At 36.3% G+C, this 27,500-nt stretch overlaps 1 protein-coding gene across 9 annotated transcripts in view; it reads left to right on the top strand.

Annotated features, from left to right (window-relative positions):
• The window catches only part of FOXP2 (forkhead box P2), a 416,691-nt gene that overhangs the window by 380,835 nt on the left and 8,356 nt on the right, over positions 1-27,500 (top strand). For all 9 annotated transcript variants that reach the window (XM_061373083.1, XM_061373082.1, XM_061373076.1 and 6 more), the window contains 5 exons: positions 206-282; positions 422-523; positions 2,946-3,067; positions 4,350-4,419; positions 5,239-5,402. In XM_061373083.1, the coding sequence (XP_061229067.1) occupies positions 206-282; positions 422-523; positions 2,946-3,067; positions 4,350-4,419; positions 5,239-5,402 (535 nt within the window). The remainder of the gene's footprint in view (positions 1-205; positions 283-421; positions 524-2,945; positions 3,068-4,349; positions 4,420-5,238; positions 5,403-27,500) is intronic.

The following is a 27,500-nucleotide window of genomic DNA, read 5'->3' as shown; positions in this document are numbered from 1 at the left end:
TGCTGCGTTTGCACTTTTACAGTGAGGAGCACAGAAAAGACTTTTTTTCATATAATTTGCTTGTCCGTTGCCTTTTGTGCGTTCCTGAGTAAACAGTTCCTTCGAAAATTGTTGTGGGCGCATAGGAAACAACGTCATCAATCATGATACACAATGCAGGCTCCTAATAACATTAACAGACAGTTGATATGGTTTTATTTTCCAGAAATTGCCCCAAACTATGAATTTTATAAAAATGCAGATGTCAGACCTCCATTTACTTATGCAACTCTCATAAGGCAGGTAAGTCGAGAGAAAATTAAGTTTGCCTGATTAAATTAAAATTCATTAATACTTAAAGTAAGGCTTGGTTGAGAAAGTGTCATCCAGTCTAGTTAGTAAACCATTATTTTATGTCACTATGTATCTTGTCTCATTTCAGGCTATCATGGAATCGAGTGACAGGCAGTTAACACTTAATGAAATTTACAGCTGGTTTACACGGACATTTGCTTACTTCAGGCGTAATGCAGCAACTTGGAAGGTAACTTCTTTGCCGGCAGTTTAAAGATGCTTCACGCAGTTCCTTACAGATAGCACAAGGAACATTTATTTACATGACATAAGCAGATTAGTATCTGCTTCCCCTCTTTTTAACCTGCCTCTTGAATGGAATGAATTCCCTCTCTCAAAATGACAAGTGAAAGAATAATTTTGCCTCTGATACAGTTTTCTAATTTGGTGCAATTAATAGCTGAGGCTTGGCAGAGAAATGAGGGCCTGACACACTAATTACAGTGTGAGCACTCAATCATCAACACCTTTGTTAGTCGCACTATATTACTTTTTCTCTTGCATATTATTGGCTAATTAGTTTGAAAAATGTCTGTTTGCCTTGTGCAACAAATGGAGGCTGTAGGTTTTGTCTTGGTCTGTGCCTTTTGTACACATCATACCTCATCATACAGACTGAAGCTGCCAGAGGAGTGAGGGCCATGGCTACTCAGCTGGAACTAAAAGAAAGTAAAGTGAATATTATCCTGTCAGAACATAAATGCAGTTTATTTACTTAGACAAAAGGGTTCATCTGTATCCCTGTCCAAACAACTTCATTGTCTGGATCCTACAAGGAGCTAAAAAAAATGTTAGTTCTGTGCATCTATTTTTGGAAAAAGAGCAACGTCTGGAAAGATAAGGGCACTCAGCACAGACTAAGTGAACTGTTTTATTTTCATTTCAAAAAGCAGTCAGAAACATCAATTAGCCACAAGCCATTTGGTACAAAAGGGGGAAAATGTTTGTAGCTGAGAAGAATAGAGGCAGCAAAGCACTCATCAGCATACTAAGAATTTTAGACTGTGAGATATGCTAAAGTGAATTAATTTGGATTTAAAATGCAAATTAATCTGGTGAGCGATTACAGATATATGGGTGTGAAGCTCAGAATGCTTTTAATTTACAAAATGTTTAGATGTTATTAGTTGCTACACTATGTGGTGCTGTACTGTAAATGAATGTAATTGTTTTATTTATGCATGGTTACTTGATATGTATTTTATAAGATGAAAATGTCAGAGGTAATCTGTAGAAAATACGTTTTAGAGCTTTTTCAATAAGTAATATTTATGTTGAAGATTTACGTTTTCTTTTGTTACTCATTAGAGAATGTAGTGAATGCTCCGTCATTTGATTTACTGAAAGAAATTTTAAAAGAAATGAAAGGTGATTTAATATCTTAGCTTGGTCTCATCTCCACAGCTCGGGGATCCAGCAAAACTCATTCTGAACAGCTTATTAGTTCTAACTATATCGCATGCATAATAAAACTGCTCATTTGCTCATTAATATTAAAATTATCATATTCAGAGCCATGGGCATTAAGATCAATCAAATCCTTGGATTTCAGGTCAGATGCTAGATCTGCTTATGCCCCCCCCCCCCTTTTTTTTTTAAGAATTCTTTTCTTAAAGCAAGCCAGAAGCTTGTCTTTGTGCAAATAGAAAGAAATCTTCATCAAAATTACTTTGTTTTATATTTGTAAGATAAGAATTAGGTCATTACAGACTGTACTTGATAGCTATATGCCAGTTTACCTTGACAGGAAGAAATATTTGCTTAGATTTATAATTTGATTTATGGAAAATATTCAAAGTAAATTATGCTGTCTGCTGTATATTTATGATAGTTTAAATTTTAAGAATGACTTAATTTGATTTAAAAATGTTAATTTTGAGTAATTACTCTAATACAAAGCAGCCAACATCTGTTTGCATAATAGTGGTGGAGAAAATGTATGTTCAGGTTATAGGGAAGACTTTTTATTCAGGTTTTGTCTAGCAGTTAATAAAACCCCTAACTTCAGGGAGAAAATCTTTTTTAAAAGCCTAAGTATGTCCTATTGTGCAGGGACAGTATTGCAAAGTAACTTGCATATGTCATCTAATAATACAGAATAAACAAACTCTGTCATTTCGTTATTATAGGGATGAAAAGAATGCCTTTGAGCTTATTTGCATAAAGCTTTGTGCAAAATTAACACTTGTCACTGTAGCCTTTTTAGCATTTTAATACCTCAAGCAGGACTGGTTCCTTTGGACATTTCAACCATCCCCAAGTGCTTGATCAGGGACACAACAGAGCTGACCTAATTGTTCTGGCATTTTCAAAGATACTGTAATTTGTACAGATATTGCAATTTAGACCAGTTCAATGAAAGGAAGGTTTTGACACAGCTATTATTAAAATAGCTTGGAAGGTTCTGTTATCACAAAGTTCAAACTGCAGATTCCAGTAATTTGTAAGTTTGGGCTTTACAATATTATACATATTTTGAATTTAGTACTTAAACTAAATTGAGATTTTCACTTATGATTTAGAATAAGAAGATTAACAAAGTATACTGCATAGGCTGCCTTCTTAAATTGTATTAATTTTACTACCTTTTCCCCCTTTTGTGTCTGATTTAGAATGCAGTGCGTCATAATCTTAGCCTGCACAAGTGTTTTGTTCGAGTAGAAAATGTTAAAGGAGCAGTATGGACAGTGGATGAAGTAGAGTACCAGAAGCGAAGGTCACAAAAGATAACAGGGTACGTTGGTGGTTGGTTTTGTTCAACTGAGTTGTTCCGTAATTCTGTAACCTAAGTGAGTCCTCTGTGTACTACAACCTGACAGACAAAGCGAGCACTTATGTGGAGAATACGTAGCAAGCTAATAGCTATGCTGTTGCATTCTCTTCAGTGAGCTAACATTTATTTCATTTTTGTGGTAAACGCTGTTTTCTGTACATTCCTTGCCTGCCTGCATTTCCCATATAGTTTGCTGCAGAGGAAAGCGATAATGGTTTTGGTTTTTTCAGTGTATTTCACCATATGTTTGTCATTTTAATTCCATCTACCATAAGTTCTCCTACTATATATTAAAAATAGCCCTGTGTACATATGTTGCACATGTGTTAAGAGTTTCATATGTGCTTATTTTTACTGTAAACCCTTGACAGAAGCAGGGAGTCGTTCAAGGTCATTTTGGAATATAGGTATCATACACTACAGTACTGACCTCAAAAATATCTACTTGATGAGGGTAGTGTTCATAAGAAGCCTTCACAGGAGGACCTTTGGCATTCTTACTGCCCTACTTTCAAATTAATCCCATGTCAGTATGACTGGTTCTGTGGATGCTTTTTACTCCTTTAGAGTATATAATTAGTTTTGGTAAAACTGCTCAGATTACCAAAGGTGCAGAGAGGTTGTTCTTTACAAGAAGGTATTCTATTTCTGTAATGGATCTGTTTGTAAACAGCCATGCAGCTGACCTCTGCAGTCATCCTGGGCACTAATTTTATGGAAAATACAGTTCTGTGCTGATCTACCATGTAGTATTTCCAGTCCAGTTTAAATATGCTATGTTAGATTTGCTGGAACTAATTTGATCCACTGTATTTCCCTCTTGGAAGGGAAGACTTAAGATCTTTTTATTCAGCACCTTAACGCAGTTGTATGTAATGTATTCAAATGTGTACCAGTTCAGAAAACGGAAAACAAATGACACAGCGAGCATAGCTGAGGCAGGTGTGTACAAAGTTTATAGCTATCTCTGTCAAATTCTTTCAGTGAGATCAGAATCTTTATGAGTCACTATGGCCCTTCACTCAGAGCAACTTTCCACGTGGGCCTAATTACAACAAGACTTTTGCTTTTCTGATGCGAATAAATCACTGTGTTGTAAAGGGTTGAACCCCTTCACCCCAGCTTCATTTCATTTTTCCTTTTAAAATTCTGGTCTTCTGAGCTGAAAAACCAATCCATTAACCCAGTGAGCCAGCCGGGATGTCTGCCTGTTTTTTAAATTTGAAAAATCGTTTATTTGCAGAAGCCCAACGTTAGTGAAAAACATACCCACCAGCTTAGGCTATGGAGCAGCTCTTAATGCAAGCTTGCAGGTAAAAAATACTAAATTACTCTTTCTTTGCACACACTGATTATGTTCTTATGTGTGACATACTTAATTTCCTGTTACAGAAATTATATTGTTACCTGTATTTATGTTTATGTGGACCTGATGGTCATTCTAAATAGTTGGGTTTATCATCCAAGTAAGTTGTAGCACCGCAAGAAGTACTAGTTCTTATTCATGCTACTTTTGATGTGAAGAAGCAAGAAGGACACCCTGTGGCAAAATCTGGAACACTCAGTTTTGCTGCAAATGTTAGATTGATAGAAGCTTTTGCAAATGCATGTGGATATGCATTAATATTTATCCAAGCTGTCATAAATGATTTCACATCATAGTGTTGGGGAACATGGTGCTCATGGCAAAAACTTTAAAGTTTAATTATAATATATAATTTTTATGCAGAAGAGGCAAATGTCAGGACTTCTTTATTTTGAGTTAAGTTCTGGTCATTTTTTAAAGTATAGCAGCTGCCTGCATTATAAAAGAGTCATACATTGAGAAAGGGCATAGGGGTTAAGTGTAATTCAAAGTCAAAAAATAATGTAAAACTAGAAAGTGCCATGAATATTGGAACATAATAATGGAAAATAATGAAACCTATGTCAGAGAAACAGTAAACTGGAAATAGAGTTGCTGTTACATTCAGAATGTGAAAACTGAAAATGCACAGAATCCTTCTGACCACCTCTGCAACTACCCAAAATGAGCTGTTTTGTGTGTGTACATTCATACATGTATGAACATTTAGAAGTGATTTGTGTATATATGGACTAATATTTTTTCTTTTTACTCTTCATTTTGGTAGGCTGCACTGGCAGAGAGTAGTTTACCATTACTTAGTAACCCAGGATTGATAAATAACGCATCCAGTGGCTTACTGCAGGCAGTCCATGAAGATCTCAATGGTTCACTGGATCACATTGACAGTAATGGAAATAGCAGTCCGGGCTGCTCTCCTCAGCCTCACATGTAAGTGCAGTTAGCATCCCTTCAAGAAAAAAATGCCTTAGTCTAAGACACAATATTACTCAAAAGTGCTTTGAGACATGGTAAGTGAAACATCTGGAAGTGTATTTTTGAAACTAAACATTTATATTAACAGCATTTAAATACATGAGTCTTCATTTACTTTCTAGTAAATTGGTGTAACCTTGCTTCTTTTTTTTTTTTGCTTCTTTTTTTTTTTTTTTTTAACCTCTTCAGCTTGCTTGTGAGCATTGAATGTAACAGGAGGCTGATCACGGTGGTCATTTTCACAGTCTGGTTTGGAAGATATAGTCAGAATGTTCATGTTGGAATTAGTTGTAATTTTAACTATGAGTCTCTAAACCATTTATGAACTGTAGTAGAGATATTGCCCATTTATATAAACCATAAAATGCAAAGTTTAACTGTTGCCCACAGTTTACATAGAAACCAGTAAAGTGTAACTTTTTGCCTGTCATATAAATCAGTGTAATTACATATTCAAGTTTAATTACTGGTGCGTCTGTATTGGCAAGGTTTATATGTTATATTTTATGCAAGACTACGATTCCTATTAATATTTAGCAGCTAACTATATCATTAATTACTCTAAAATCTTTCCCCTACCATCTTTTTAATGGAGCTGAGAGAGTGGAAGTATTAAAAATTGATGTATTGTGGATTTCAGAAATGTGTCTGAAGCTTTAGAAATGCCTGGCCTTAATCAGTGATGTCAAACATGGCAGTTTCTTGTTTACTAAATAGTAAAACATGTATCTTCGAGGTATTGTTTCCCAGGTTATTTATATAATGATTATCAGTGTGATATCTAAGTAGACATAGGTTTAAGTTTACTGTAGGATGATTTTTAACGTGTATGTACAATATTGACTTTTTTCTGTGTTTAAAATAGCTGATCCAATTTCCCTTTTCTTCATTCATTTTCTCATTCCCATTTTTAATGTTAATTTTAATTTCTAGACTGGGATATTTAGCAATAACAGTAATTGAGACCAAACTCCCTTTTTACTTATGCTCTGGTGTGTAAAGAATCTATTTTGATCCAGCTCTTTTTTTTTTTAGGTGGAATATTTTGCCTAGTTTTTCTTCTTTTGTTTGGCATGTTAATATATCCGTGATCACACAGAAATGTTTATTGTCACACATTTAATTGTTTTATTGCACATTTATTCTACTTGCCTTTGAAAATAATACACTGTGAACATTCATGTATTTTATCAGGTTCCAAACCATTACTTTTTCAAAATGGAAAAATTTGTCTTTTGGAAGTGTCTTTAGATGTATTAAATAATACAAAAGAAGTAATAAAACTTGAAGTAGAAAGAACATGAATATATGCTCTTGAGAGTAACACTACTCTAAAACAAGTAAAGTGAGCAATCAGACAAAAGTTTTTATATCCCATGCTTTATGCTATCAACCATGCAGTGGGTAGCTTGAGGCCTTTTACTTTTAGCAGTTCTCCTGAGTATGCTAATGCTCTCTTCCTGTATAAAATGCCAAGACAATAAAACTTTAAAGAGCAAACAAGAGTTAGATCATGTGTGTTAAAAACAGCTACTTTACAGAAGAGAATGACACTTGTTATTAAAGTTGTTTTCTAAGTGTTTGGCATATCTGTTTACATATCCTATATGCTGCCTGCCATTCTGCTGGATAAACTGAGATATCTGTGCATATGATTATGTAGATATGGCTACATTTATAGCTGTGTTGATAGCTAAAATACTGCATATTGTTGCCTATAAGAAAAAAAAGGGGAGACAACGAGTTACACCCATGAGTTACACGATTCAGCCTTCCTCTCTCATTTCTATGATATGTCATTTGTCAAAACAGACAGTTTCGGGACTTGCTACACTGGGTCTTTTGAAACTTATAACTCTCTGAGAGATTGAAGCAACAGAATGTAAATGCACTGAGATATCACTGGAGAAAGAGGTTACACTTACTCATCCCTTGCACCAAATTTAGTGCAAGATTACTGGCCTTCTGAAAGACCAAGAACTGTCAGCCAAAAGAAACAGGCTAGGACTAGATACCTGTTCATTTATAAAATTTTTGCTCTCTCCTTACTGATGGAGCTGAGAATATAAAAAAGGAAGTGAATGCCCTTTACAAGGAAAAGTCAGGGAAGGAAGAGACCTGTGCAGGAGGCAGAGGGAAGAGGAAGAGAGACATCTTCCTTGTCTCCGTTGGCCAGGGCCCCTCGGTTTGTTAAAGGTCATCACTTAAGTAAATGAGAAGAAAACATAGGGAAAGCATGACAGAATAAAATAAATAAGGAATAGGGCAACAGGGAAGGTACATTTTAGATTTTACATTGCCTACATACATTACATAATCCCAGGCTTTGGAGTTTTTTAAATATATTTTAAATATATTTTATATATATTTTATTTTTATATATATTTTACTGCCAAAAGCATCCACATACTTGTAGCTTCCTGAGAAGGTTCCCCCAGGAGGTCTGGGTTTTTCTGCCCTGCAGAAATGGTGTTGAGGGGATCATAATCACTGCACTCACCGGTGAAGTCAGTGGCTGTGTTCGTTTCCAAGTAGATGAAACCTCCATCTCCTGATTCCCAGGAATTGTACTAGCCACAACACCAGGAATATACTGAGCAATTACGTTGCCTGCCATCTTGAAGTTGGCACACAGCCAGGAGCAACGGAGCATGGTATTAGGGAAAGAGGCAAGAGGCTGCATCAATTTAGAGATCAGAGCCTTCAGTTGGGAAGGGGCAGAGTTTGGAGTTGAGACAAGCTTCCAGGGAGAGACATTTGTTTGGTATTAAGAGTATCAGCGGGAAATGTGAAGAGTCCCAGTGACAGTGTCAAAGCCAAGCATCTCAGGCATTTGGTTGTTAAAATTCTGTCAGATATTCTTACCAGGTAAAAAGCAAAGTTTCTCATTTTGGAATGTTCACATTTATTTTTTGAGCATAAATTATTTTTTTATAAACATAAGGGTGTGTGCATGTGTGTGTACAGTAGTCAGTATTTCTGTGCTTTGAGCATGAGAACATTATCAGAGAAATTGATTTCTGCTAGTGTAATACCTTAGCTACTCAGTGTCAGAAAGTGGGGAAATTACTCCAGTCTTTGGATTTGAACCTGGTACTTCACATCTGGTTTTTGAAGCAGTAGTAAAAGAAATTAGACTCATCAATTTATCCATCTGTGGACAGATACCTAAACTAGGTGGGTGAATCAGCTTACTTAGAAAATAGTCTCTGTTCATTAATTAGGGAATGAAGGTAGGAATATAACTTCAGGTAAATGCAGAACATTTAGATGCTTGCTAAGTGCAGTGTATCCCAGCCAGTGTATTTAGGGCAGTGGTACTTTAAAAGCTTTACAGTTCCTGCCTTGTGTAATGATACATAATCTGCTCCATTTCTTAACACTTTAAAATATTGCAGTAAGTTTTAGGTGATCAATATGACCATGGCCTGGTAGTTGAGATAGCTCCTGTATTAATAGTTCCTTAAAGCAGATGAAATTTTATGCTGCATGCATCCCACTTTCCATTCACAGTCTGAGTAAAGACAGTAATTCCATGATCCAGTATGCAGCATATCACTAGTGGGATCTCAAATCCTAAATTTACTTTCTGTGTTTCAGTAGTATTAAATCCAAGTTCTATCTTTGATTAGCCTTCTAATCAGATTCCTGGTAGGTTGATGTGGTCACTAAGTGCTCCCTTGACATAAATCTTCACCGAGAAGTTACTTGTTATGGACAGGAATGTTCTGTTCAAAATTCCTATTTCCTCTAATACCAGTTGTCAACAATCAATTTCAGACAATTATCTTTTCATTTAAATCAATACGAAAGACTGTTGTCTTCCTTCATTTTTTGAACATGGACTACTCCAAAATACTGTGGGCTTTAGGTAAGCACAAGTTTCAAAGTGCAAACACAAAGGAAGGTATTTCATGTACAGAAACCCCATTACTTATGTAGAACTAGGTGCCGCTAACCTTGCATAACAGTTGTACATCGATTTCATTGGAAGCTCCATGGCACATACCTTTGGGGTATAAATGCAGACTTCTGAAGTAAAAAAACAACAAAACAACCAACCAAAGTACCTGAAACAAAACAGAAAAGCCAAACAAACACACCAACCACATCCATCCAAACAAGTGCGGTTAAAGCTGCATGGCTGTGGGAAACTGCAAAAACTTTCATTGTCCCTGTGAAGCAACAGCACTGGATAAGACATGGAATGGTACTTGCGACAATAATAACAATTCTTGATAACTCGTGAATTGTTATCATGATAATTTTAACTCATGATAATTAGTGATAACTCTTTTTTGACCTGCATCGTAACAGTGTACTGGTGAAGAGTTTTGAAGGGAGTCAAAACTCAGTTCCTTCAGAGCCAGTACATTTAGATTCTTCAGTGAACATGAGGATCATAATGAAATCAGCATTATGCTATTATTTTTCTTCTCTCTGTTATATGTTCAGGAATTCTCACTCTCGGTGATGGAATATCAGGACTGAAAATCAAGTTCAACTGTGTTCCTGGTGTTTGTGCATTTGTAGAAGATTGATCACCCTTAAGTGATTATTGCAACTGGCACAGACCAGGGTGTTTATCAGCAGAACACTTAGTGCATCTCTAGTCCACCTGTTAATACTTTGGCAAATGCATCATGCAGAATGCTGGCTTACTTCACTGTATAAATCTGGGGGAAAAAGGTAAAATTTTAATCTGCAACGCTGCTCATAGCACTCGAGGAAACAAAAAGAAATTGGTCATCAGAAAACCTGGCAAACTGTGGTCTGAGAAAATGTAGTCTCACCATAGGAAACAGTGAGGTAGTTATGCCATTCTGTTAAACCCCACTGTAGTTCATTTAGTAAGTGGGAAGAGTTAGCAGAGGAGATAGTGAATGCAAATATCCTGTTGGTGAGGTTTTGTGGAAGGGGCTTTCGTCATGTTTTTCTCTCTCCTCACACTCTATGAGAGTGTACACTAAAGACAATGCCACTAATCTTTTCTATTCTCAATTGTTTTATGAAAATAATCTAGTTCCTAACAGCAAATCCAGAATCCTGGAGATAATGGACGTCATGCTAATTTCTAGAATTTTAATTGTTGATTGTTTTTCAAAAAAGCACAGTGAAAACAAAAAAATAGGTTTTTTTAGAGTCCAGTCTTAAAAAGTGAATTCATACAATCTCATCTCATGACGACTTTGTGTTCAGCTATTGTAATGCTGTATTCTGTAGGACAGGAATTGTTTGAAGCCAAATGTCAAGACACACATATACCCCATGAGCTTTAAGGTTGTTTCTGGAAAATACTGTGTAAGGTTGTTGTGAGAAGTAATAACTTTTTACGAAAAGAACAAGAGTAAGAGTCAATGAGTTACTAAAAATGAGTTTGTCCAGTGAAGTCCTTCATCTTCAGTTCTGTCTGTGAAAAGACGAGTTCCAACCATCTATGGTTTCAGTCACCTTTTGTTTTGTATTCTGTTGTCATTCCCAGCCCTACTGCTTTACCTTTCCCACTCTTGCCCTGACTGGATCATTTTCTTTTTGCAGTTCTATCTGCATAATCATCAAACTTGCAGTTGGGTTTAGGGTTTTTTTTTCAAACTTTTTTATCTTTAAATTTTATTCCCAGAGGCAAATATGATTATTCTGCTCTAAGATCATTTACTTTTGAGGTGTTTCAGTTTGAAAGCATTCCATTGTCAGGTTGTTCCCATATCTGATTATTCCAGTCCCCCACTGTTAAGCTTTCACACCACTTACAGTAGGTTACCTATCATTCCTGTTTAAATCCCTTTCATTCCCTTGTTTCTTTAACTTCATAATGTTCTGATCCCCTGTCTTCCCTCCCCCTCTTTTTTTTTATTGTCCATTTCATGATCCTTTTGCATTTACGTTGGAGGCTTGTTCTGTTCTAGGAGACTGCTATGATCCAAGTCTCTTGTTCATTGTAGAAGACTTGACATACTCTATAAGAAAATAAACTCTCAAAACACATCAATTAACAGGGATATAACAAGCATTATTAAATAGGTGAGAAGCATGTAATTGAGCGGATGAATGTGGAAGCAATTGCAGTATTTCTGGGTATCCTCGTTCATCGAGAATGTTTCACCTAATCATGTGATATTTCAGTGCCTGTATAATTTAATTTCACACATTTTTATTCATAAATCTAACATAGGGATGATAATGGGGAAAGAGACTTTGTGACAACAATTGATTTTTATTTTTATATAAAAAGAGGAACAGCTAGGAAATGGGATCTTAAAGGTTATGGCTTTTGTCTGAGCATATTCCCATTGAAGGATGCTCTATTGTGAGAATACACAGTGAAATGATTTTGTCTTTGCCTAACCCTGCAAAGCATCTGAAAGTGACAGGCAAGTCCATCAGTCCAACACTTTATCATACTATTTCATTACCATTTAATTTTTTTTTTTTTTTGCCTTTACTAACTGTATCAATCATGTGACAGTAAACTCTTTAAGGTGTGACTGTGACTCCCTACTGTCTTTGTACAGAGCCATTCATGTGTGGACACTAATGGAAAAATAAGCAATGATGCTTTGATTAATAATATTTTTCACCACTCACATTGACATAACTTTTCACTTGAATATTATCTTAAATATTTGGTTTATTATTATTTTGCATTACTTTATTTTTCAGTCCATTCGTCCTCTGCGTTTTGCTTCTGTTCATCAGTTTTCTTATCTTCCACGACTGATATTCCAGTCCTTTATCATTTGCTCCTTAGCATCTTAAATATTACATGTCTTACTTTGGGGCAGAGGTTGCTATGTCTCCTTTGCGTTATTCCAGCCCCAACTGTTGCACGTTAACACTGCATTCCCAACTGTCTTGAAAGAAAGATCTCTCCATGTATATATAGTGTTTTCAGCTGCAAAGTGTCAGATCCCCATAGCTTGGCTTGTAGAAGTTGGTAGGCTCCTGGAGGGGGAGTTCACATATTCTTTCTGGAAGCTGTCTTGCTGAAAACTTTGTGGTACTGCTGTCACAAATTCTCAGTTTATGGGCAAACTATTCATGCTTTTCATGCTAAGATGATAGTGCCATTAACAGTGTATTTCTAAAAATGCACCTACAGTTAGTAATTTTACCCCCTTTTGATGATTGCATTTGGATTTAGAGTAATTTTTGAGAGTAGACTCTCTAGATTTTTTTCTCTAAATACACATGTCCAAAATCTTTACACTTACATATCATATAAACAGTGAAATAAAAACATACAATTATATCCAGTCAATAGTGTTTGCACTAGTAGTTCTAATTACAATCTATAAACCGAAGCAAAGATTAATTGAAAAATATAGGCCCTTATGCTGAGGAAGTGTTGTTATTTGACTTTTAGTCAGATCTTCAGAATTTTAACTCTAAGCACTTTACACATTTTAAAAGACTGAAAGTTTCATTGCACCTTTTTTTAGAGTTTATAGAAAGACTTCATCTCAGTGTGAAACCTCTTGTGTAGGTCACATGAAAGTAATAAAATCTCAAGGTGACTCAAGTTGTGATTATACCCTGTAAAGTCCATATACAAAAGCAGTGCTCACAATCTTCTGGCAAAGTGCATTTGCATTTAACAGCATTCTGTGATTTAGAACAGTGCTGGGAGCAGGTATGTGAAATAGAGACCCTGATGTAATCTCTGTTAGGGTTATAAACACGGGTGTTCCTGTGTTTTTCCCAAACTAACAACGGTATTAAATGTGTATCTTTAATTAGGCTGAACAAATCCAGTAGTCTTTCTCCTTCACCTGGACTTAGGAAGTTCATTTGTTTCACTGTATCCGTTAATAGAGGTTTAATGATGTAGCAGAACCTTTGTATGATCATGACCTCTCACTAACCCTTTTCAAAGACTTCCATGAGCTTCTGATTGAGATGGATAAGGGGAAATGTTTCTTTGATGCAGTATTATGCTGTGATAGTAGTACTGTCTGTAATTCTGGACTTCCCCCAACTTGATTTTTACTTTTTTGTTATGTTTCCACCTCCTTTCCTCCATTCCTTGTAAATTTGGCATTATCAGACATCACAGCTGAAAAAAAAAGTCCTCCAAGCTTTTCTCTCCTCTTCTGAGAACACAGGAAATCAGAGTTAACGTTGTAGACAACCACGTCATACAGTTCCTTTCTTAGATAGTTCCTTTCATAGTCTATCTCGAAAGCCATTGAGGAACTTCATTCCTTTGGTGATCATCAGATGCGTTCCAATTTCCAGACTATATTCCAATTTAGTTTAACTTACATATTTTCTAGCTTACATAGTCTTTCTTACTCTTTCTCTTTATTTCTCAAATGTGTTCTAGAGAGCACACTGTGAACTTTGCATGTTCACTTTGGTAGACCAAACAGGCTCTTTCTGGTTCAGTAGACCATTCTCCTAGTCTTTCTGGTAGACATTCCATAAAACTACACAGTTTTGATTTTCATGTGCAGGTGTTAACAATTTTTCAAAGCATTCCATATGTATTTGTACATAATGTGACTCTTCTTTCTCTCTGTTCTTATGGAGGAAAAAAAAGCCCATATTTTAGCTAAGTTCAGCTAAACTGTTGTGGTTTATTTTTAAAGTTTGGTAATAAGAATGGACTGGGGCCCTGATGTGGTAAGTGCTGTAGAAAGGCAAAACAGAAAGGTTTTTCAAATCCTATCCCCAAACTCTTGCAGTTTTAGGTAGCAGTTGAGTTGTTTAATTTTTGAAAAGCATCTTCAGATGTAGTTTGAATGGAAATTGTATATTACTTACACAGTAATTCTCCCCAGGTAGAATCAGACTTTGTTTAGAGAAGCATTTGACACAATGCCAGTTGGAATTAGACAGCACTATAGCTAGATGAAACCAAAAGGTAAACCATGACTGGTAGATCTGACAGACCTTGAGATAAGTATCCATCAAGTAGTGTTCTGTTGCTATGCATGCCCTTTTATTCATGGCATCATGAAAGAAATTATTATGCTTCTGTATCCATCTGGAGTTACTGAAATTACAGTTTAAAACATGCTGGGTTTTTTCTTATTATTTTATAGCTACATATTTACAGATGGAGTAACAAACAATGTATTGCACTATATATAGAATCATAGAATAGTTAGGGTTGGAAAGGACCTTAAGATCATCAAGTTCCAACCCCCTGCCATGGTCAGGGACACCTCACTCTAAACCATATCACCCAAGGCCTCGTCCAACCTGGCCTTGAACACTGCCAGGGATGGAGCATTCACAACCTTCTTGGGCAACCTATTCCAGTGCCTCACCACCCTAACAGGAAAGAATTTCCTCCTTATATCCAATCTAAACTTCCCCTGTTTAGGTTTGAACCCGTTACCCCCTGACCTATCACTACAGTCCCTAATGAAGAGTCCATCCCCAGCATCCCTATATGCCCCCTTCAGATACTGGAAGGCTGCTATGAGGTCTCCACGCAGCCTTCTCTTCTCCAGGCTGAACATGTATTTCCTTTGGCTGGAATACAGTGCCCTGGAAAGCAGAAGTCTGTGTTAAGCACAGACCAAAATATGCAGTTAAGAGGCATGGTATGTTAACACAGGCTCTGTGATCTCTCAGCTAATCAGCTCAGTCTTCAGGCAGACTCTATTTGTGTTTTCTTGCAAAGACCATACAGATAAAACATATTTTTCAGACATGCTGCTCTTCAAATCTAAACCTTAAATCTATAATAGCATAAAAATAGGAGGCATGATTAATATTCCCATGTTGTGATTTTTTTGTAATTTTTGCAATTTTGTGAAATGTTCTGATAAAATTTAAAATTAAGTTTGAAGTATTACATATGAGAACAATCTCTGGTTTAAATATGAGGTGGTGAAGACTGGATACACAGTCATTCGTAAAACTCTAAAAGTTGTATCAGGTCACAAACTGAATGTGTGCTGACAAAGGCATGTGATTGTGAAAGCGTAATTAACAGCAGTGTTGTATGTAACAGTAAGCTCTGTCCCCCATCCAGTTCTGTTTGGCCTGTACTGAAGACTCAAGAAGGACTAAAAATATTAGGGAAGAGAGAAACTGGAAATGATAACAGTCTGCAGAACACTGCAGAGATGGGAATGAACTTGTCCACTGGGAATGGGATAAGAAATATCTGATTAGCATTTCAGCAAGAAGAGTTAGGATAGACACCAGAAAAATAAATCCTTTCTGACAGTAGAATAATTAAGTTCTTATATGAGTACCAGCACAGTGGAACCACTGATACTGGAGGCTTCTAAAAACACACTGGAAATGGTCAGAAGTGTTTTAGGTATAAATGATCCTACTTTGGTGTAGGGAAAGAGGGTAAGGAGGCTATGCGATCTCTTGAGGTTCCTTCCGGCCATATTTTCTTCAATTCTTATGATAATTCTGGAAAAAGAAAGTTTTTTCATGTATGCTATGGGTAACTGGAGACTAGCTGAATTGTCCAAGTCTACTTATTTGTAATCTGGAACAGCTTTCATAGCTAAATATCTTTAAGCACTCTTACTTCTAAGATTGAATGAAAAATATATATTGAGCATAAGATTTAACTAATGTGACAAGTCTAAGCTAGGGCAGTGCAGACAAGTCCTGCACAGGTCAGTTTTACCCGTGTGCCTGCCAAGTTTGACATGGGGTTATACTTGTTAACTATTCAGCAAAACAAAAAATAACCAAAGGGCTGGCCGTTCTCCAGGCTTGTTCAAGCAGGGAAGGGTAGTCATCACTTCAAGTCCATGCTCTTAAACACTGGGAAAAAATAAAAATAGAAAAATAAATGCTCCAAGGAACTCAGCATATTAAAGGAAATACTTCAGTAGCATCCTGCTGAAACTTTTGAAATAGTCATCAAGTATACTTATCAGTCAACAGACTTCTGCTTCCCAGGGCACTATATTCCAGCCAAACCAAATATATGCAGTGCAATACATTGTTCATTATTACATTTGTAAATGTCTAGGTACAGAAGAAAAAAATGTACCATGCTCAGAAGTTAGTGCAGTGCTATTTAATCCCTTGCCTGCTGCATTAGAACAGTGTTTAGGTGCCACTATAGACAAATGTTAATGATTAACTTATAATACGTCAAAAAAGTGTTCTGAAGTGTTAGTAAAAGGATGTTATTTTCAGCCTTTTTGTCCCACACTGTCTTAACTGCTCGGTTATACATTTTCTGGGATAGCAGAGGTTTACTGATGTAAAAGTTTTCAACAGAAATAGAAAAAGCAACTCTGTATATCCTGCATTTATATTAAGATGCATAAAACCACACATAGTACAGTCCAAACTCTCCCTCAGCTTTTCCTGGATCACTGAATTGTTTTCCAGATTTCACATAGAGAACATTTGCCTGCTCTAACCCACACATAATATTGATATATTTAGTTGCTGCTGCTAAGTTTCTGTGTAACTGGTACAGTTTTTAGAACTTCCTAACCATTAAATACTACAGAGTGTGCCAGCTCCATAGCCTCTTTTCTTAAACTTTGTTGTCTTCAGGCTTGCTCTTTTTCAGTGGTTCTTCAACGACAAAAATATTCAGACACTCAAATCTTTAGTCCTTTGTCGTTTTCCTTTGAATTTTTACCTTTAAAACTTCTGTGCTCTTTCTCCCTAATCCTTTTCTTTGTTTAGCATGTTAACTTTTGACGTTTGAGCTAGATGTAGTTGACGGTTTGAAAGACTTTAGAGGCCTGTGCCCTAAGCTAATTTCTAGTCAAGTTCCTACTTTTTTTGTGGTTCTATCACAGAAAAAAATACATTTATTTAGACACCAAAGGGAACAAGCCAATGTCAAGGATGGGAATTTTAATAAGTCACTAGAATCAGGAAATCTATGTCATATCATCTTCTTAATCAGAACTTGATTCCTAAAATGGCCAAACTGGTAGGGCAAGAAGCACTAAACTCCATCTCCAGCCACTTTAGGATCAAACATGTTGGTGTATTTTGCAGATAAGCATCACAAAATCATCCCTGAGTTGGGAAGTGCCTATGGTATAGAAAGGAAGAGAGATTTGCTCTTGATCTTCATGAAGTAATGGCTGACTGGCTTCTGCAGTGTGAAGGCCAATATGTGTTAAGATGTTTTCCTGTAGAGTAGTGGCAGATGACATCTCAGAATTACTGAATACTCACATATTTTAATCCTATTAAAATATTTAATAAAATTAAAACCCAAAACTCATTATCTGTGTAACTTACTGATTCTAAAAACTTTCTTTAGCAGTATCTCTGTGCCTTTTAATTATTAGAATAAATTACCACTGGTATAACTAATGGAAAAAACCATCGTAAATATGCCATATTAACTTATGTATGGGTGAATATTTGCTTTTTTCCCTATATTTCCTTTAGCCGACATTTCTAATGTATCACTTTTACTCATATCTCCCAACTACTACTCATTTTGTGGTGACTTCAGTGACAGCTAAATTAAATCACCCCTATCATGTTTAATGTTTCCTCACAGAGGTACGTTTAGCATGTCATAGGTCACTTCTGTTTTTCTTTTCTGGATTCTGCTATATTGTTTATGAGATGAGTGAGTAATAGCTAAAAGGCAGTCAAGTACCTTGAACATACAAGTTGAAGTGAGAGCCTACTATAAATACATAAACATGTTTTATATTATTGTCACTGTCATTCTCTCCCAGTTAGTCTAACATATTGGGGTTTGACTTGTTCAAGAGAGGCACCCCTGAAGGATTGCTAATAAGTGGTTGCAGTAGATAGATGTACACGGGTAGTTTATTTTCTTTCATTTATTTGTCAGTAGTAAATTGATCTGCCATGGATTGTCAGCTTTGTTACTTTTTTCACAGTTAACTTTACATATGAATAATCTAAATATATTGTGTTGTGACTTCTGTTTATATCTTCTTCTGAGGTATTCTTAATTATGTTCACGATAGATATGTAATGTAGGATCTTAGAGAATTCTCACTGTTAACCTACCTCCATATTGTGAAATAATATTTTGTTCTTCTGTCATCTTAACTAGTTTTGTTATTGGCAAATCTTTACATCTAATTTTAGTATGAGGTAGATTTTTGAAGTTTTCTCACAGGAATTGCAACTTAAAATACATCCATCAGCTCTCCTTGTTTACTATTGTATTACTCTTAGAAGCCTCATAGGGCAAGTAAAATTAGTGGTCTTGCATATACTTGTTATTCCACCTCATTTATCTACTAGAAAAACACATGGTTCAGTGTGTATTCCCTTTGGTTATTCCCCCTTCTCCCCAAGGTTTCTGTCAGAGGTATTGTTTATTTCACTTACATCTTCTGCTGTGAATAAACTTCACAAGTGGAATCATGGCCCTAATGAAGTCAAGGGGAATTTTGCCATTGACTTAAATGAGATCTGGATTTCATCCCAGGAAACCATTTGTCTTCATGTCTTTGGCTTTCCCTCATTTCTTACTCTGCCATCAGTCGCTCCTAATCACTCCTAATCTCCATCTGAAGTTCTTGTGACTGCTTACAGCCCCATTTCTCAATTCTAGTTCATTAAATTTTTATTTTTTTTCCCCAAATAAGACATGGAGTTTTCCCAGATCTAAAATCATTTTATTAGATCTTTGAAAATTTGTACACTCTTGGTAGTCTACAGCATTAGCAAAATTGCTAATGTTGAAATCCAGAACCTTTTTGTGGGAAAATATGAGCAAGAAAAATTTTTCATAGTTGTGGCAGGATTAATTGGGAATGAATGCCCTGTTAACCAATAAGTTTCTAAGTGATTTTTACAAAGGTTTGAGAGTTTTTTCCTTTTAATAGAAATGTAATGTCTCAATATTTTCTCTAATCTATATTCCTCTAAAATTGAAAAGATGCAGAAAAAATCACCTTTTGGACTTCGGCATTAAACTGCCTTCTTAATCTTTGTTCCTCATTTTCAGACCATCTGTGTAGCTTGTGGCATATTCTTTTTTAAAATACTATCATGTTCAGATTTTCAGATATTGACAAGTATCTTCCTGCTGTCCCCCTTTCCTCTGATACTAGGTATGTATATGAACTCAAGAGTAGCTTTCCTCTGCCATGCTTATGCTAGAGCATCATATCCCATTAGTAATTGTTATTGCCTTTTACTATGGTCTTGCATTTGCAAAACCTGGGTATCCCCTGATTTCTTCTGGGACGTAAGAATGTGCTGGGCCCTGTACTGTTTAGCATCTTTATTGATGTCCTGAAGTATGGACCTCCTTCTCATCAGGTTTGCAGATGACATCAAATTAGGGAGAGCAGTCTGTGTCTACAGGATAGGAAATCCATTAACAGGACTTGCGTGGATGGAAAGAAGGCCTGGGCCAGGATGAACTTTATGAAATGCCATGCCCTGAACTGAGTAAGGAAGATACTCTTGCAATGATGCGTCTTTCTAAGGTATTACAAAAGAAAAGTGATTGCCAGTCCAATTTTGTGCAGTTAGTAATGATGGCGTTTGTGATTTTCTTTTCCCCCAGAGGGACTCACCTACTTTTTCTCTTAGAACAATTGAAGGGAATGCATGGAGAACACTAGCTTCTTTTGCAGTCACTGATAAAATTTTATCAACCCCTGTTATCAATAGGAAAGAAAATCTCTAGTCTTCAAGGTTGTAAAAGCAGTAATAGACATGCACAAACTCATTCTTACTTGTTTCTATACCTTGCTTGATCATTAATTTCATCCTATGCTGTCTCCTCTAGCAGTGAGCTAAAGAAGACAAACTTTAGTGGCCTAATTAATTATTCCAGTCACTCTTATCTCCTGTCAGTCTGCAACAGTGCCTGCCAGCTAGGGCTGTTGTCTCTGCTTTCCGCACCACCAATCCACGGCACCAGCTCCACCACAGTAGACTTGAAATCCTGGTGATGGATAAGATGATAGATATAAAAAAAATTATGTTTTAAGATATTTTTGTGTGTTTCAGTGTTGCATTTGAGAGAAGAAAAGATTGCTGCTTCCTTTTTTTTTTTCTCAACATAACTCTTGGAGGACCCAGGGTGGAAGGGTATAATTTGAAAGTGGCAAGTTGGCAAAACACATCCAGAAATATCTCCACTGAGGAGCAGTGCTTCTATAGGCATCACATTTCCAGTCTTCTTCCACCACGATGTTAGAGCTTCACCCTCTTCTTAGTGAAATGATGTAGCACACCCTCAGCTGCCTGACAAGGATATGTGACAATGGGTACTTCCCCCCTTTTATGCTTACAGGTTGAGATTTCCATATAAGCATTATTTTATCTAGCAATAATAATAATGCTTCTTCAGCATTTCAGTATATATGAATATATATGGGGGAGGTGATTCCTGATGTTCCAGGAAAAATAATAATGGATTCGGTGATAGTTACAGCATTACTGAATTTGTATTTAATTACTCATCTAATACTCTTTCTTCCCTTTCTCAGTATCTGGATTAGTATTTCCCTAAATGGCTGTACATATTCATGTCAATAAACAATTGACTTCTACTTAGGAAAAATAATAAACTTTTTATAACAGCATGAAATTGTAGAAAGTCAAAGTAATAGAATTAGATATCTTGAAAATGCTGTAGGATTTGAGGATTTGTCTCCATTTGCCTACTAAAGCATAAATATAAAAATTCTGGATCAGGAATAGTGGATTGGAAAGGAAAGCTTTTCTTTTTAAACTGCTATAGAATATCCTACAGACCTAGAGCTGTACTGACAAGGTGAGATACAGCTCTTCCTGAGGCAGTGCTAGCTCAGATCTACAAGAAAAAAAAGACAAATAAGCCAACAAAACAACCCACATCACAGCAAAGGGATCACTTACTACCTCAGTAATATAGTGATTATCATTTTGCTAAATAAAATGTGGTGAAAAGTATTTTCATAGTAAAGTATAGAAAAAGTCACAGCTTTAAAAGTAATGAAAGTTGTAAATAATTTGTGTTTCATCAGGTTAAACTAGGAAAACACTTTATACAGTGTTAGATGTTAACACAGAGAAATCTTTAGTCAAGATGCTTCAGAAAAAAATAAAGATTCAAAATTTTCTTCAAATACTAAAATACAGGAATGTACTTAAAGAATTAAGTTTGGCCACGGTATTACTGTGCTTGAGTAGCTTCCCTTGTTGACTTGTACACAGAAATTGTCAGATTTCCACAGTTTGAAGAATTCTGTAGATGTGAATCTTTTTAATATCTCCTCCTAAAGTATACAGGACACTTCATGTAGCTGAATCAAAACCACACTTACAGGATGCCTACAGCATGAAAGAATTGAGGGCAGTGTCGGTAATAAGTAAAAATGTAAATAAAAATTGCAGGTGTTCAGAGTGACACTGGAAATGTGAAGTTCTGTCAGAAATACTGTGTTGCACAAGTATAGCATGTTCTGTTGTATTGAAGCATAGTCAATGTAATGGAAGTAAAGACAGTGAAGTAGTACAGTTGGAAGAGTATCTGCAGATTAACCAGCTGGTTTTGTAGCTATAATGTCTGTGGGCTAAGGCTGTCTACAGAATTGTAAGGAAGAATGCATCAAGTTGTACATCATTTGTTTTAGAAAGTGGTTAAAGTTGCTTGGGAGCTATCTAATTTTTTTTTTTTAACTTTTAAAAATCTTTATTACTTTAACAGGCAAACAGAATCTTTAAAGAAATGATCAACTGAGGTTGTCATACCACATATGGCTTAGAAACTGTTCAGTCCCAAAGATTCCCCTGGGAAAGCTTTCTTCAGCTGAGTTCCAGAAAATTCATCATCCTTATATACTTCTACATGAAGCATTAGGAAAGCTTGTGAGTCAATAGTATCAAAATTAAAGTCTCATAGAAAATAAGCCTGGGAGGGACTTCAAGACATCATCTAATTTATTGCCCTTTGTGCCACTGAATACCAAAGTAAAAATTCTAGCATTACTAGGTTCCTAAGTCACCATAGCAATACAAAATACTTTCAGCTGCAATCCAGAAAAAAAATCACCCTTTTACGATTTTAGACTGATTATTGCAGCCCCTGTGTGGAATAAAAAATGCACTGAAAGGTCTTTAAAAACTTACATGACTTGCTGCAAAACATACGCTTGGCTAAAAAGCTCACAAGTAAGCACATGACCTGCACAGCTTTTCTCTCTCAGCATCTACCACCTCTTCAGTACAAAGTCAAGAGCAAAGTCTTGTCAGTGCCAGTCATTTCATTGACTTAGCTGTCTGAGAGACTACATGTCTTTGTCATGGTGTCCCACAGCGCTTTCCCTTAAATGATTTTAGCAGAACATTAGAGATTTTTGGTGGATATGGGCAACAATGTGTAGAGGACCCAGATTCCACTGGGAATCCTGGAGGGGTTGTGGCACTTCCTCAGTGGGTTTCAGAATTCAACACCAGACCCCTAGCCTGCTTTCCCTCTCCCCCCCCACACTATAGAATTGGACGATAGAAATACAGTGGAACTTAAATTGTTACATCTCTGGTTTAGGAAGAGTCTTTGTAGTACCTCACTGCTGATGGCTATAAAACACATTGTCTGGCTTCATATTTTTTCCAGACAAGTTGTATTTTCTATTGAAAACCTTTCAATATTCAATATTTCTACTATTTGAGTCCAAACCTTGTTTATTATAATGATTTATATTTTGTTGTCCTGCTTTCTAACTGCTGTTTTTCTGGATTCAGTATCCCCTTACATTAAAGCTGATACGACATGAAACCTCTGTAGAAAACATGCTATCCATAATTGAGAATATTGCACCAAGTATCTTTTCTCCTTGTTGACACCAGCTCAACTCAACTTAATTAAGAAATCATGTACTCTGTTATAGGATCTGGTTGTTTTCATGTCAGCAACAGGACAAGTTCCAATGTTTAAAAGTTGAACGTAACACTTGTTTCTGTTGTCTAGATTTTATCAGGATTTTAGTAGCTGTAACACTACAAGTTTTCCTAAGGCAGGATCAGGCTTATCTTGTGCAAAACACAGAAGACAAGTTCACCTTGTATCAGAAGAGTTATTGTAGGCTTTGGGAATTCGGCTTCATCTCTAAATATTTGGAAGTTACTTTATACATTCCTTCCTAGTGTATATTTATCCCTCAGCTGCCTGTCCTGTTATCTGTCTTTTTCCTTTGAAGCCTCAAAGCTCCTTTCCAGCAGCCTACAAACGGTCTTCATGAGGCCTCTGTAACTGTTCAGCAACTGTTACCTGTCTCCTGGCACCTGGCAGTTGTTCCAGTTAAATAATATAAACAATGATGTCTTTAAGAATATAGTATACATCTGAGAGCATGATAACATGAAGTAGTTTGCCAGTTGCAGGAGTGAGAGAGAAATCTCCATGTAAAGCTGTAAAGCATACAGAAGAGTGTATTTGAGGCACAGACAGTCAGAGGGACTTCATGTTCTGCGATCTATGAGCAAGGAAGAAGTAACGTTATGAGGTGAGCAGGCAGCTCTCCATGTTACTAGAATCCTTTTCTGTTGCAGAGGCCTCTCACAGAGTTTCATTTTGAAATTGCTGGAGTACAGGGAAAGTTTTCTTTTATAACAGTAAAACCACCAATTGTAAAGAAGGTGGAATGAGTGTTCATTTGGTTATATCTTTACCAAAAAGTTCTTTGAAATAATGTAGTAGTGCTGTATATTATTTTTGCTGTTGCTGCAGGCATCTCCTGTTTGTTACACTGTGCTGTTAGTCCTGAGCTTAGGTAGAGGTTTAGTTTGCCAGCATTTGTTCAATAGGAGACAGCCATTTTGATGAGGACATCTGAACATGGTATTGAAATAATACTCACTAAGAAGTAACTTCGTCATCCCTTTATTCTGCCAAAGAGTTTAGCAGCGACTGAATTCAGTTCTCTAGCATCTGACCTGTTGCTCATTCTATAACCTAAGTCATCCTTCTTTCAGCCTTTCTTCATATAACAGTTTTTTCTAAACCTCTAACTGGGTTTTCTCAAGTTGCCACATAACTTGAAATTTCATCATTTTCATTAACGTGTTGCACTACCTCCCATTTTATTGATATCTGCAAAGATAATAACCATGCTTTCTATACTATCTTCCGTGCCAATGAAAAATACCGAGTAGTTCTGAACACAGGGTTGTTCCATCAGTTTACTCATCATTCAAATACAGATTCCAATTGTTTATAGGTAAGTTTTGATCAGAACTCAGACATCACTGAGCTGTGGCTTATTGTTAGGAGTTAAGTAGCATAGTTATTAATAAAAAGGCATGGCATATACTCTTTGGAATTTATGTTTAAATGTATTGAAACATACACACAAATTGTCATGTTAGTTACAAACAAATACCAATCAGTAATTTGCTTTCTATGTACAATGAATGTCTTGAGATACATCATGCTATACTGAAAGTTTTCAAGATGATAGGAATGTATTCAGCAATTTAAAAGATGGGGGGTTGAATCTTGTTTTGCTTATGGAAAAGAAAAAAGGTTTTGTTTTTCATATGTATTTTGTATAGTTACTTCCTCCTCAAAATATACAGAAAATGCTAGAAATATAAAGTCTTTTACATCTCTAAACAACATGCCTGAACTCTGCCTTTCAACCTCTGATTTTGAAAACCAGACTCTAGAGCTGAGAAAAATGTTAATTTCAAGAGCCAATATTATATTCCTTGTGCTTGCACTTCCAGAAACTTTGTATGGCAGCATTCTATGATTCTATGATCTTCTACAAGCAGTACTCTTAAGCTCTGGTAGAAAAGCCTATGAAATTTATTTTTGCATGGAAAAAATGAACTGATTGGTTTGGTCTTGATTTATTGTTGATCTGGAAGAAAGTATAGTTGACAAAAACTGCTAGTTTTTTAATCTAGTAAGTCTTCCACAGATTAGTCATCAAAAAAATCTTGGAACTGTCCTTGCAAAAAAGAAGTCTTCAACACTAAAAAATTACAGCACAAGGGGAACTGGTATCTTCATGTGTAGTGCATTTTTAATGGCTGTATCTTGTAATCTTCCCTGTTTGTACAGTGGCAGCATTCCAACCACATAAATGTAATAAAAACAACCTGGACACCACCTTTAAAGGAACTGAACTCATATGGTAAAAAATGAAAGTTCTGTATTTTATAAGTGTGGAAAGGAAAGCATAACATTGAATCATATAGTGGTTTGGGATGGAAGGGACATTTAAAGATTTAGTCCAAGCTGTGGGTGGGGATATCCTTCATTAGATTAGGTTGCTGAAAACCCCATCCAACCCACTTCCAGGCATGGGACATCCACAGCTTCCCTGGGTAAACTGTTCCAGTGTCTCACCACTGGCATTGTAGAAGATTTTGTCCTTATGTCTCAAGTTAAAAAAATGTCCTTTGTTCTGTCACTACAGGCCTTGGTAAAAAGTCTCCATCTTTCTTTCAAAGCCCCCTTGAAGTATTGAAAGGTCATAATAAGGTCTCCCCAGAGCCTTTTCTTCTTCAGGCTGAACAACCCCAACTCTCTCAGCCTTTCTTCATAGGAGAGGTGTTAGAGCCCTCTAACCATTTTTGTGGCCCTTCTCTAGACCCTCTCCAGCAGGTCCATCCTGTCTAGTACTGGGGACCTCAGAGGTAGATGCAGTACTCCAGGTAGGATCTCAGAGCAGAGTACAGGGGGAGAATCACCTCCCTCAGCCTGCTGGTGACCCTTCTTTTTATGCAGCCCAGGATGATACGGCTTTCTGGGTAGCAAGTGCATATTGCCAGCTTATGTCTGATTTTTCATCCACCAGTATCCTCAGGTCATTCTCGGGAGGGCTGCTCTCAATCCCTTCATCCCCCAGCCTGTATTGATATTGGGGATAGTCCCTCTGAATGGTATCCCTTCTCTCCACCAGATCAACTGCTCCACTCAGCTTGTTGTCATCTGCAAACTTGCCAAGGGTGCACTCAATCCCACTGGCTGTGTCACTGAAGAAAGTCGTTAGTATTGGTCCCAGTACAGACCCTTGAGGGCCACCATAATGAAGAAATACAGGTGCACAAAATGAAATTTCTTGGGAGCAACATAAGGAACAGAATATTGTAATGATAGTGTTACAGCATGTAGAAGTGATTAATATAGCATTATATCATGATTAAAAACATTGAAGACTTACATAAAAACCAGCCACAATTTTGAGGGAAATATCTGAATTTGAAGCTTAAGTGGAGTTCAGAAGTTCTTTTCAACACTTACAAATGTTTAAAAAAAGATACTAAGTAAAAAACCCAACCTTCTCAAAGGTCCCTTGTATCTCAAGGCACACAGTTACTTGTACTGCCCTAAAAACGGATGAATGGGTTTTCTCCACCTTTCAGAAGGTTCAGCTGTTTTTCAGTGATAAAGTAATTTCTAAATGATCTCACATTCCCTTGATACGTATCTACCAAACAAATTAGAGCAAACATAGTTAAATTCAGATGGAAATTGGAGCACCTTGTTGCCTGTGGGTCCTAATAGTTGTATTCAAGTTCACTAAAGTCTGTGCTGAGATAGATTCTGCTTGACCTCAGCTCACGCTGAGGTGTTCAAACCTCAGGTATCCATTGGAAGTACTACAACAGTGAAATATAACAGATGAGGCCCAATTTACATTTTTAATCTGTATGGCAGCGTTAAATCTGTAAGGAGAATCAGGCAGTATGTCTTGTTCTTTATCAATTACTATGCAGTGGCGTGTTGGATACTAACCCAGATAGTGATCCAGTAATCCTTGGATAGAAATCTTTATTTTGTATTCTAGCTATAAGGAAGTTGTGTACTGTAACTGACTGCTAAATATTTGTTTAGTATATTTTGTATACTCTATTTGTAAGGATCTATATACAGTGAGACTAGTCATGTTTTTACCTTATCTCAGTTTGTCTGTTAAGAGTTTTACCATGTTTATATCTACTTCAACCAAAAGAAGAGTTGGCCTTTATATTTTATCTGCTTTGGTGAATTCTGTTAATTTTTTTCCAATTTATTCATCTAGCAGTGAAAATTTAAGCTATTTTGATTTAATCCAAAGTAAATTGTATATATTTATGCAAAGAATATTAAGAAAAACAATATGGGAATAAAAGTGCTAATAAGGAATTGAATAAAATAGTTCTGTCTTA

Source organism: Neopsephotus bourkii, unplaced genomic scaffold (assembly GCF_033783945.1).
Source record: "Neopsephotus bourkii isolate Nb327-2 ecotype Australia unplaced genomic scaffold, CSIRO-AGI_Nbou_v1 NB_1624, whole genome shotgun sequence".
In the NCBI taxonomy this organism is placed as follows: Eukaryota; Metazoa; Chordata; class Aves; order Psittaciformes; family Psittacidae; genus Neopsephotus; species Neopsephotus bourkii.
Note: the sequence above shows the minus strand (reverse complement) of the source record. Positions and strands in the feature narration are given on the sequence as shown.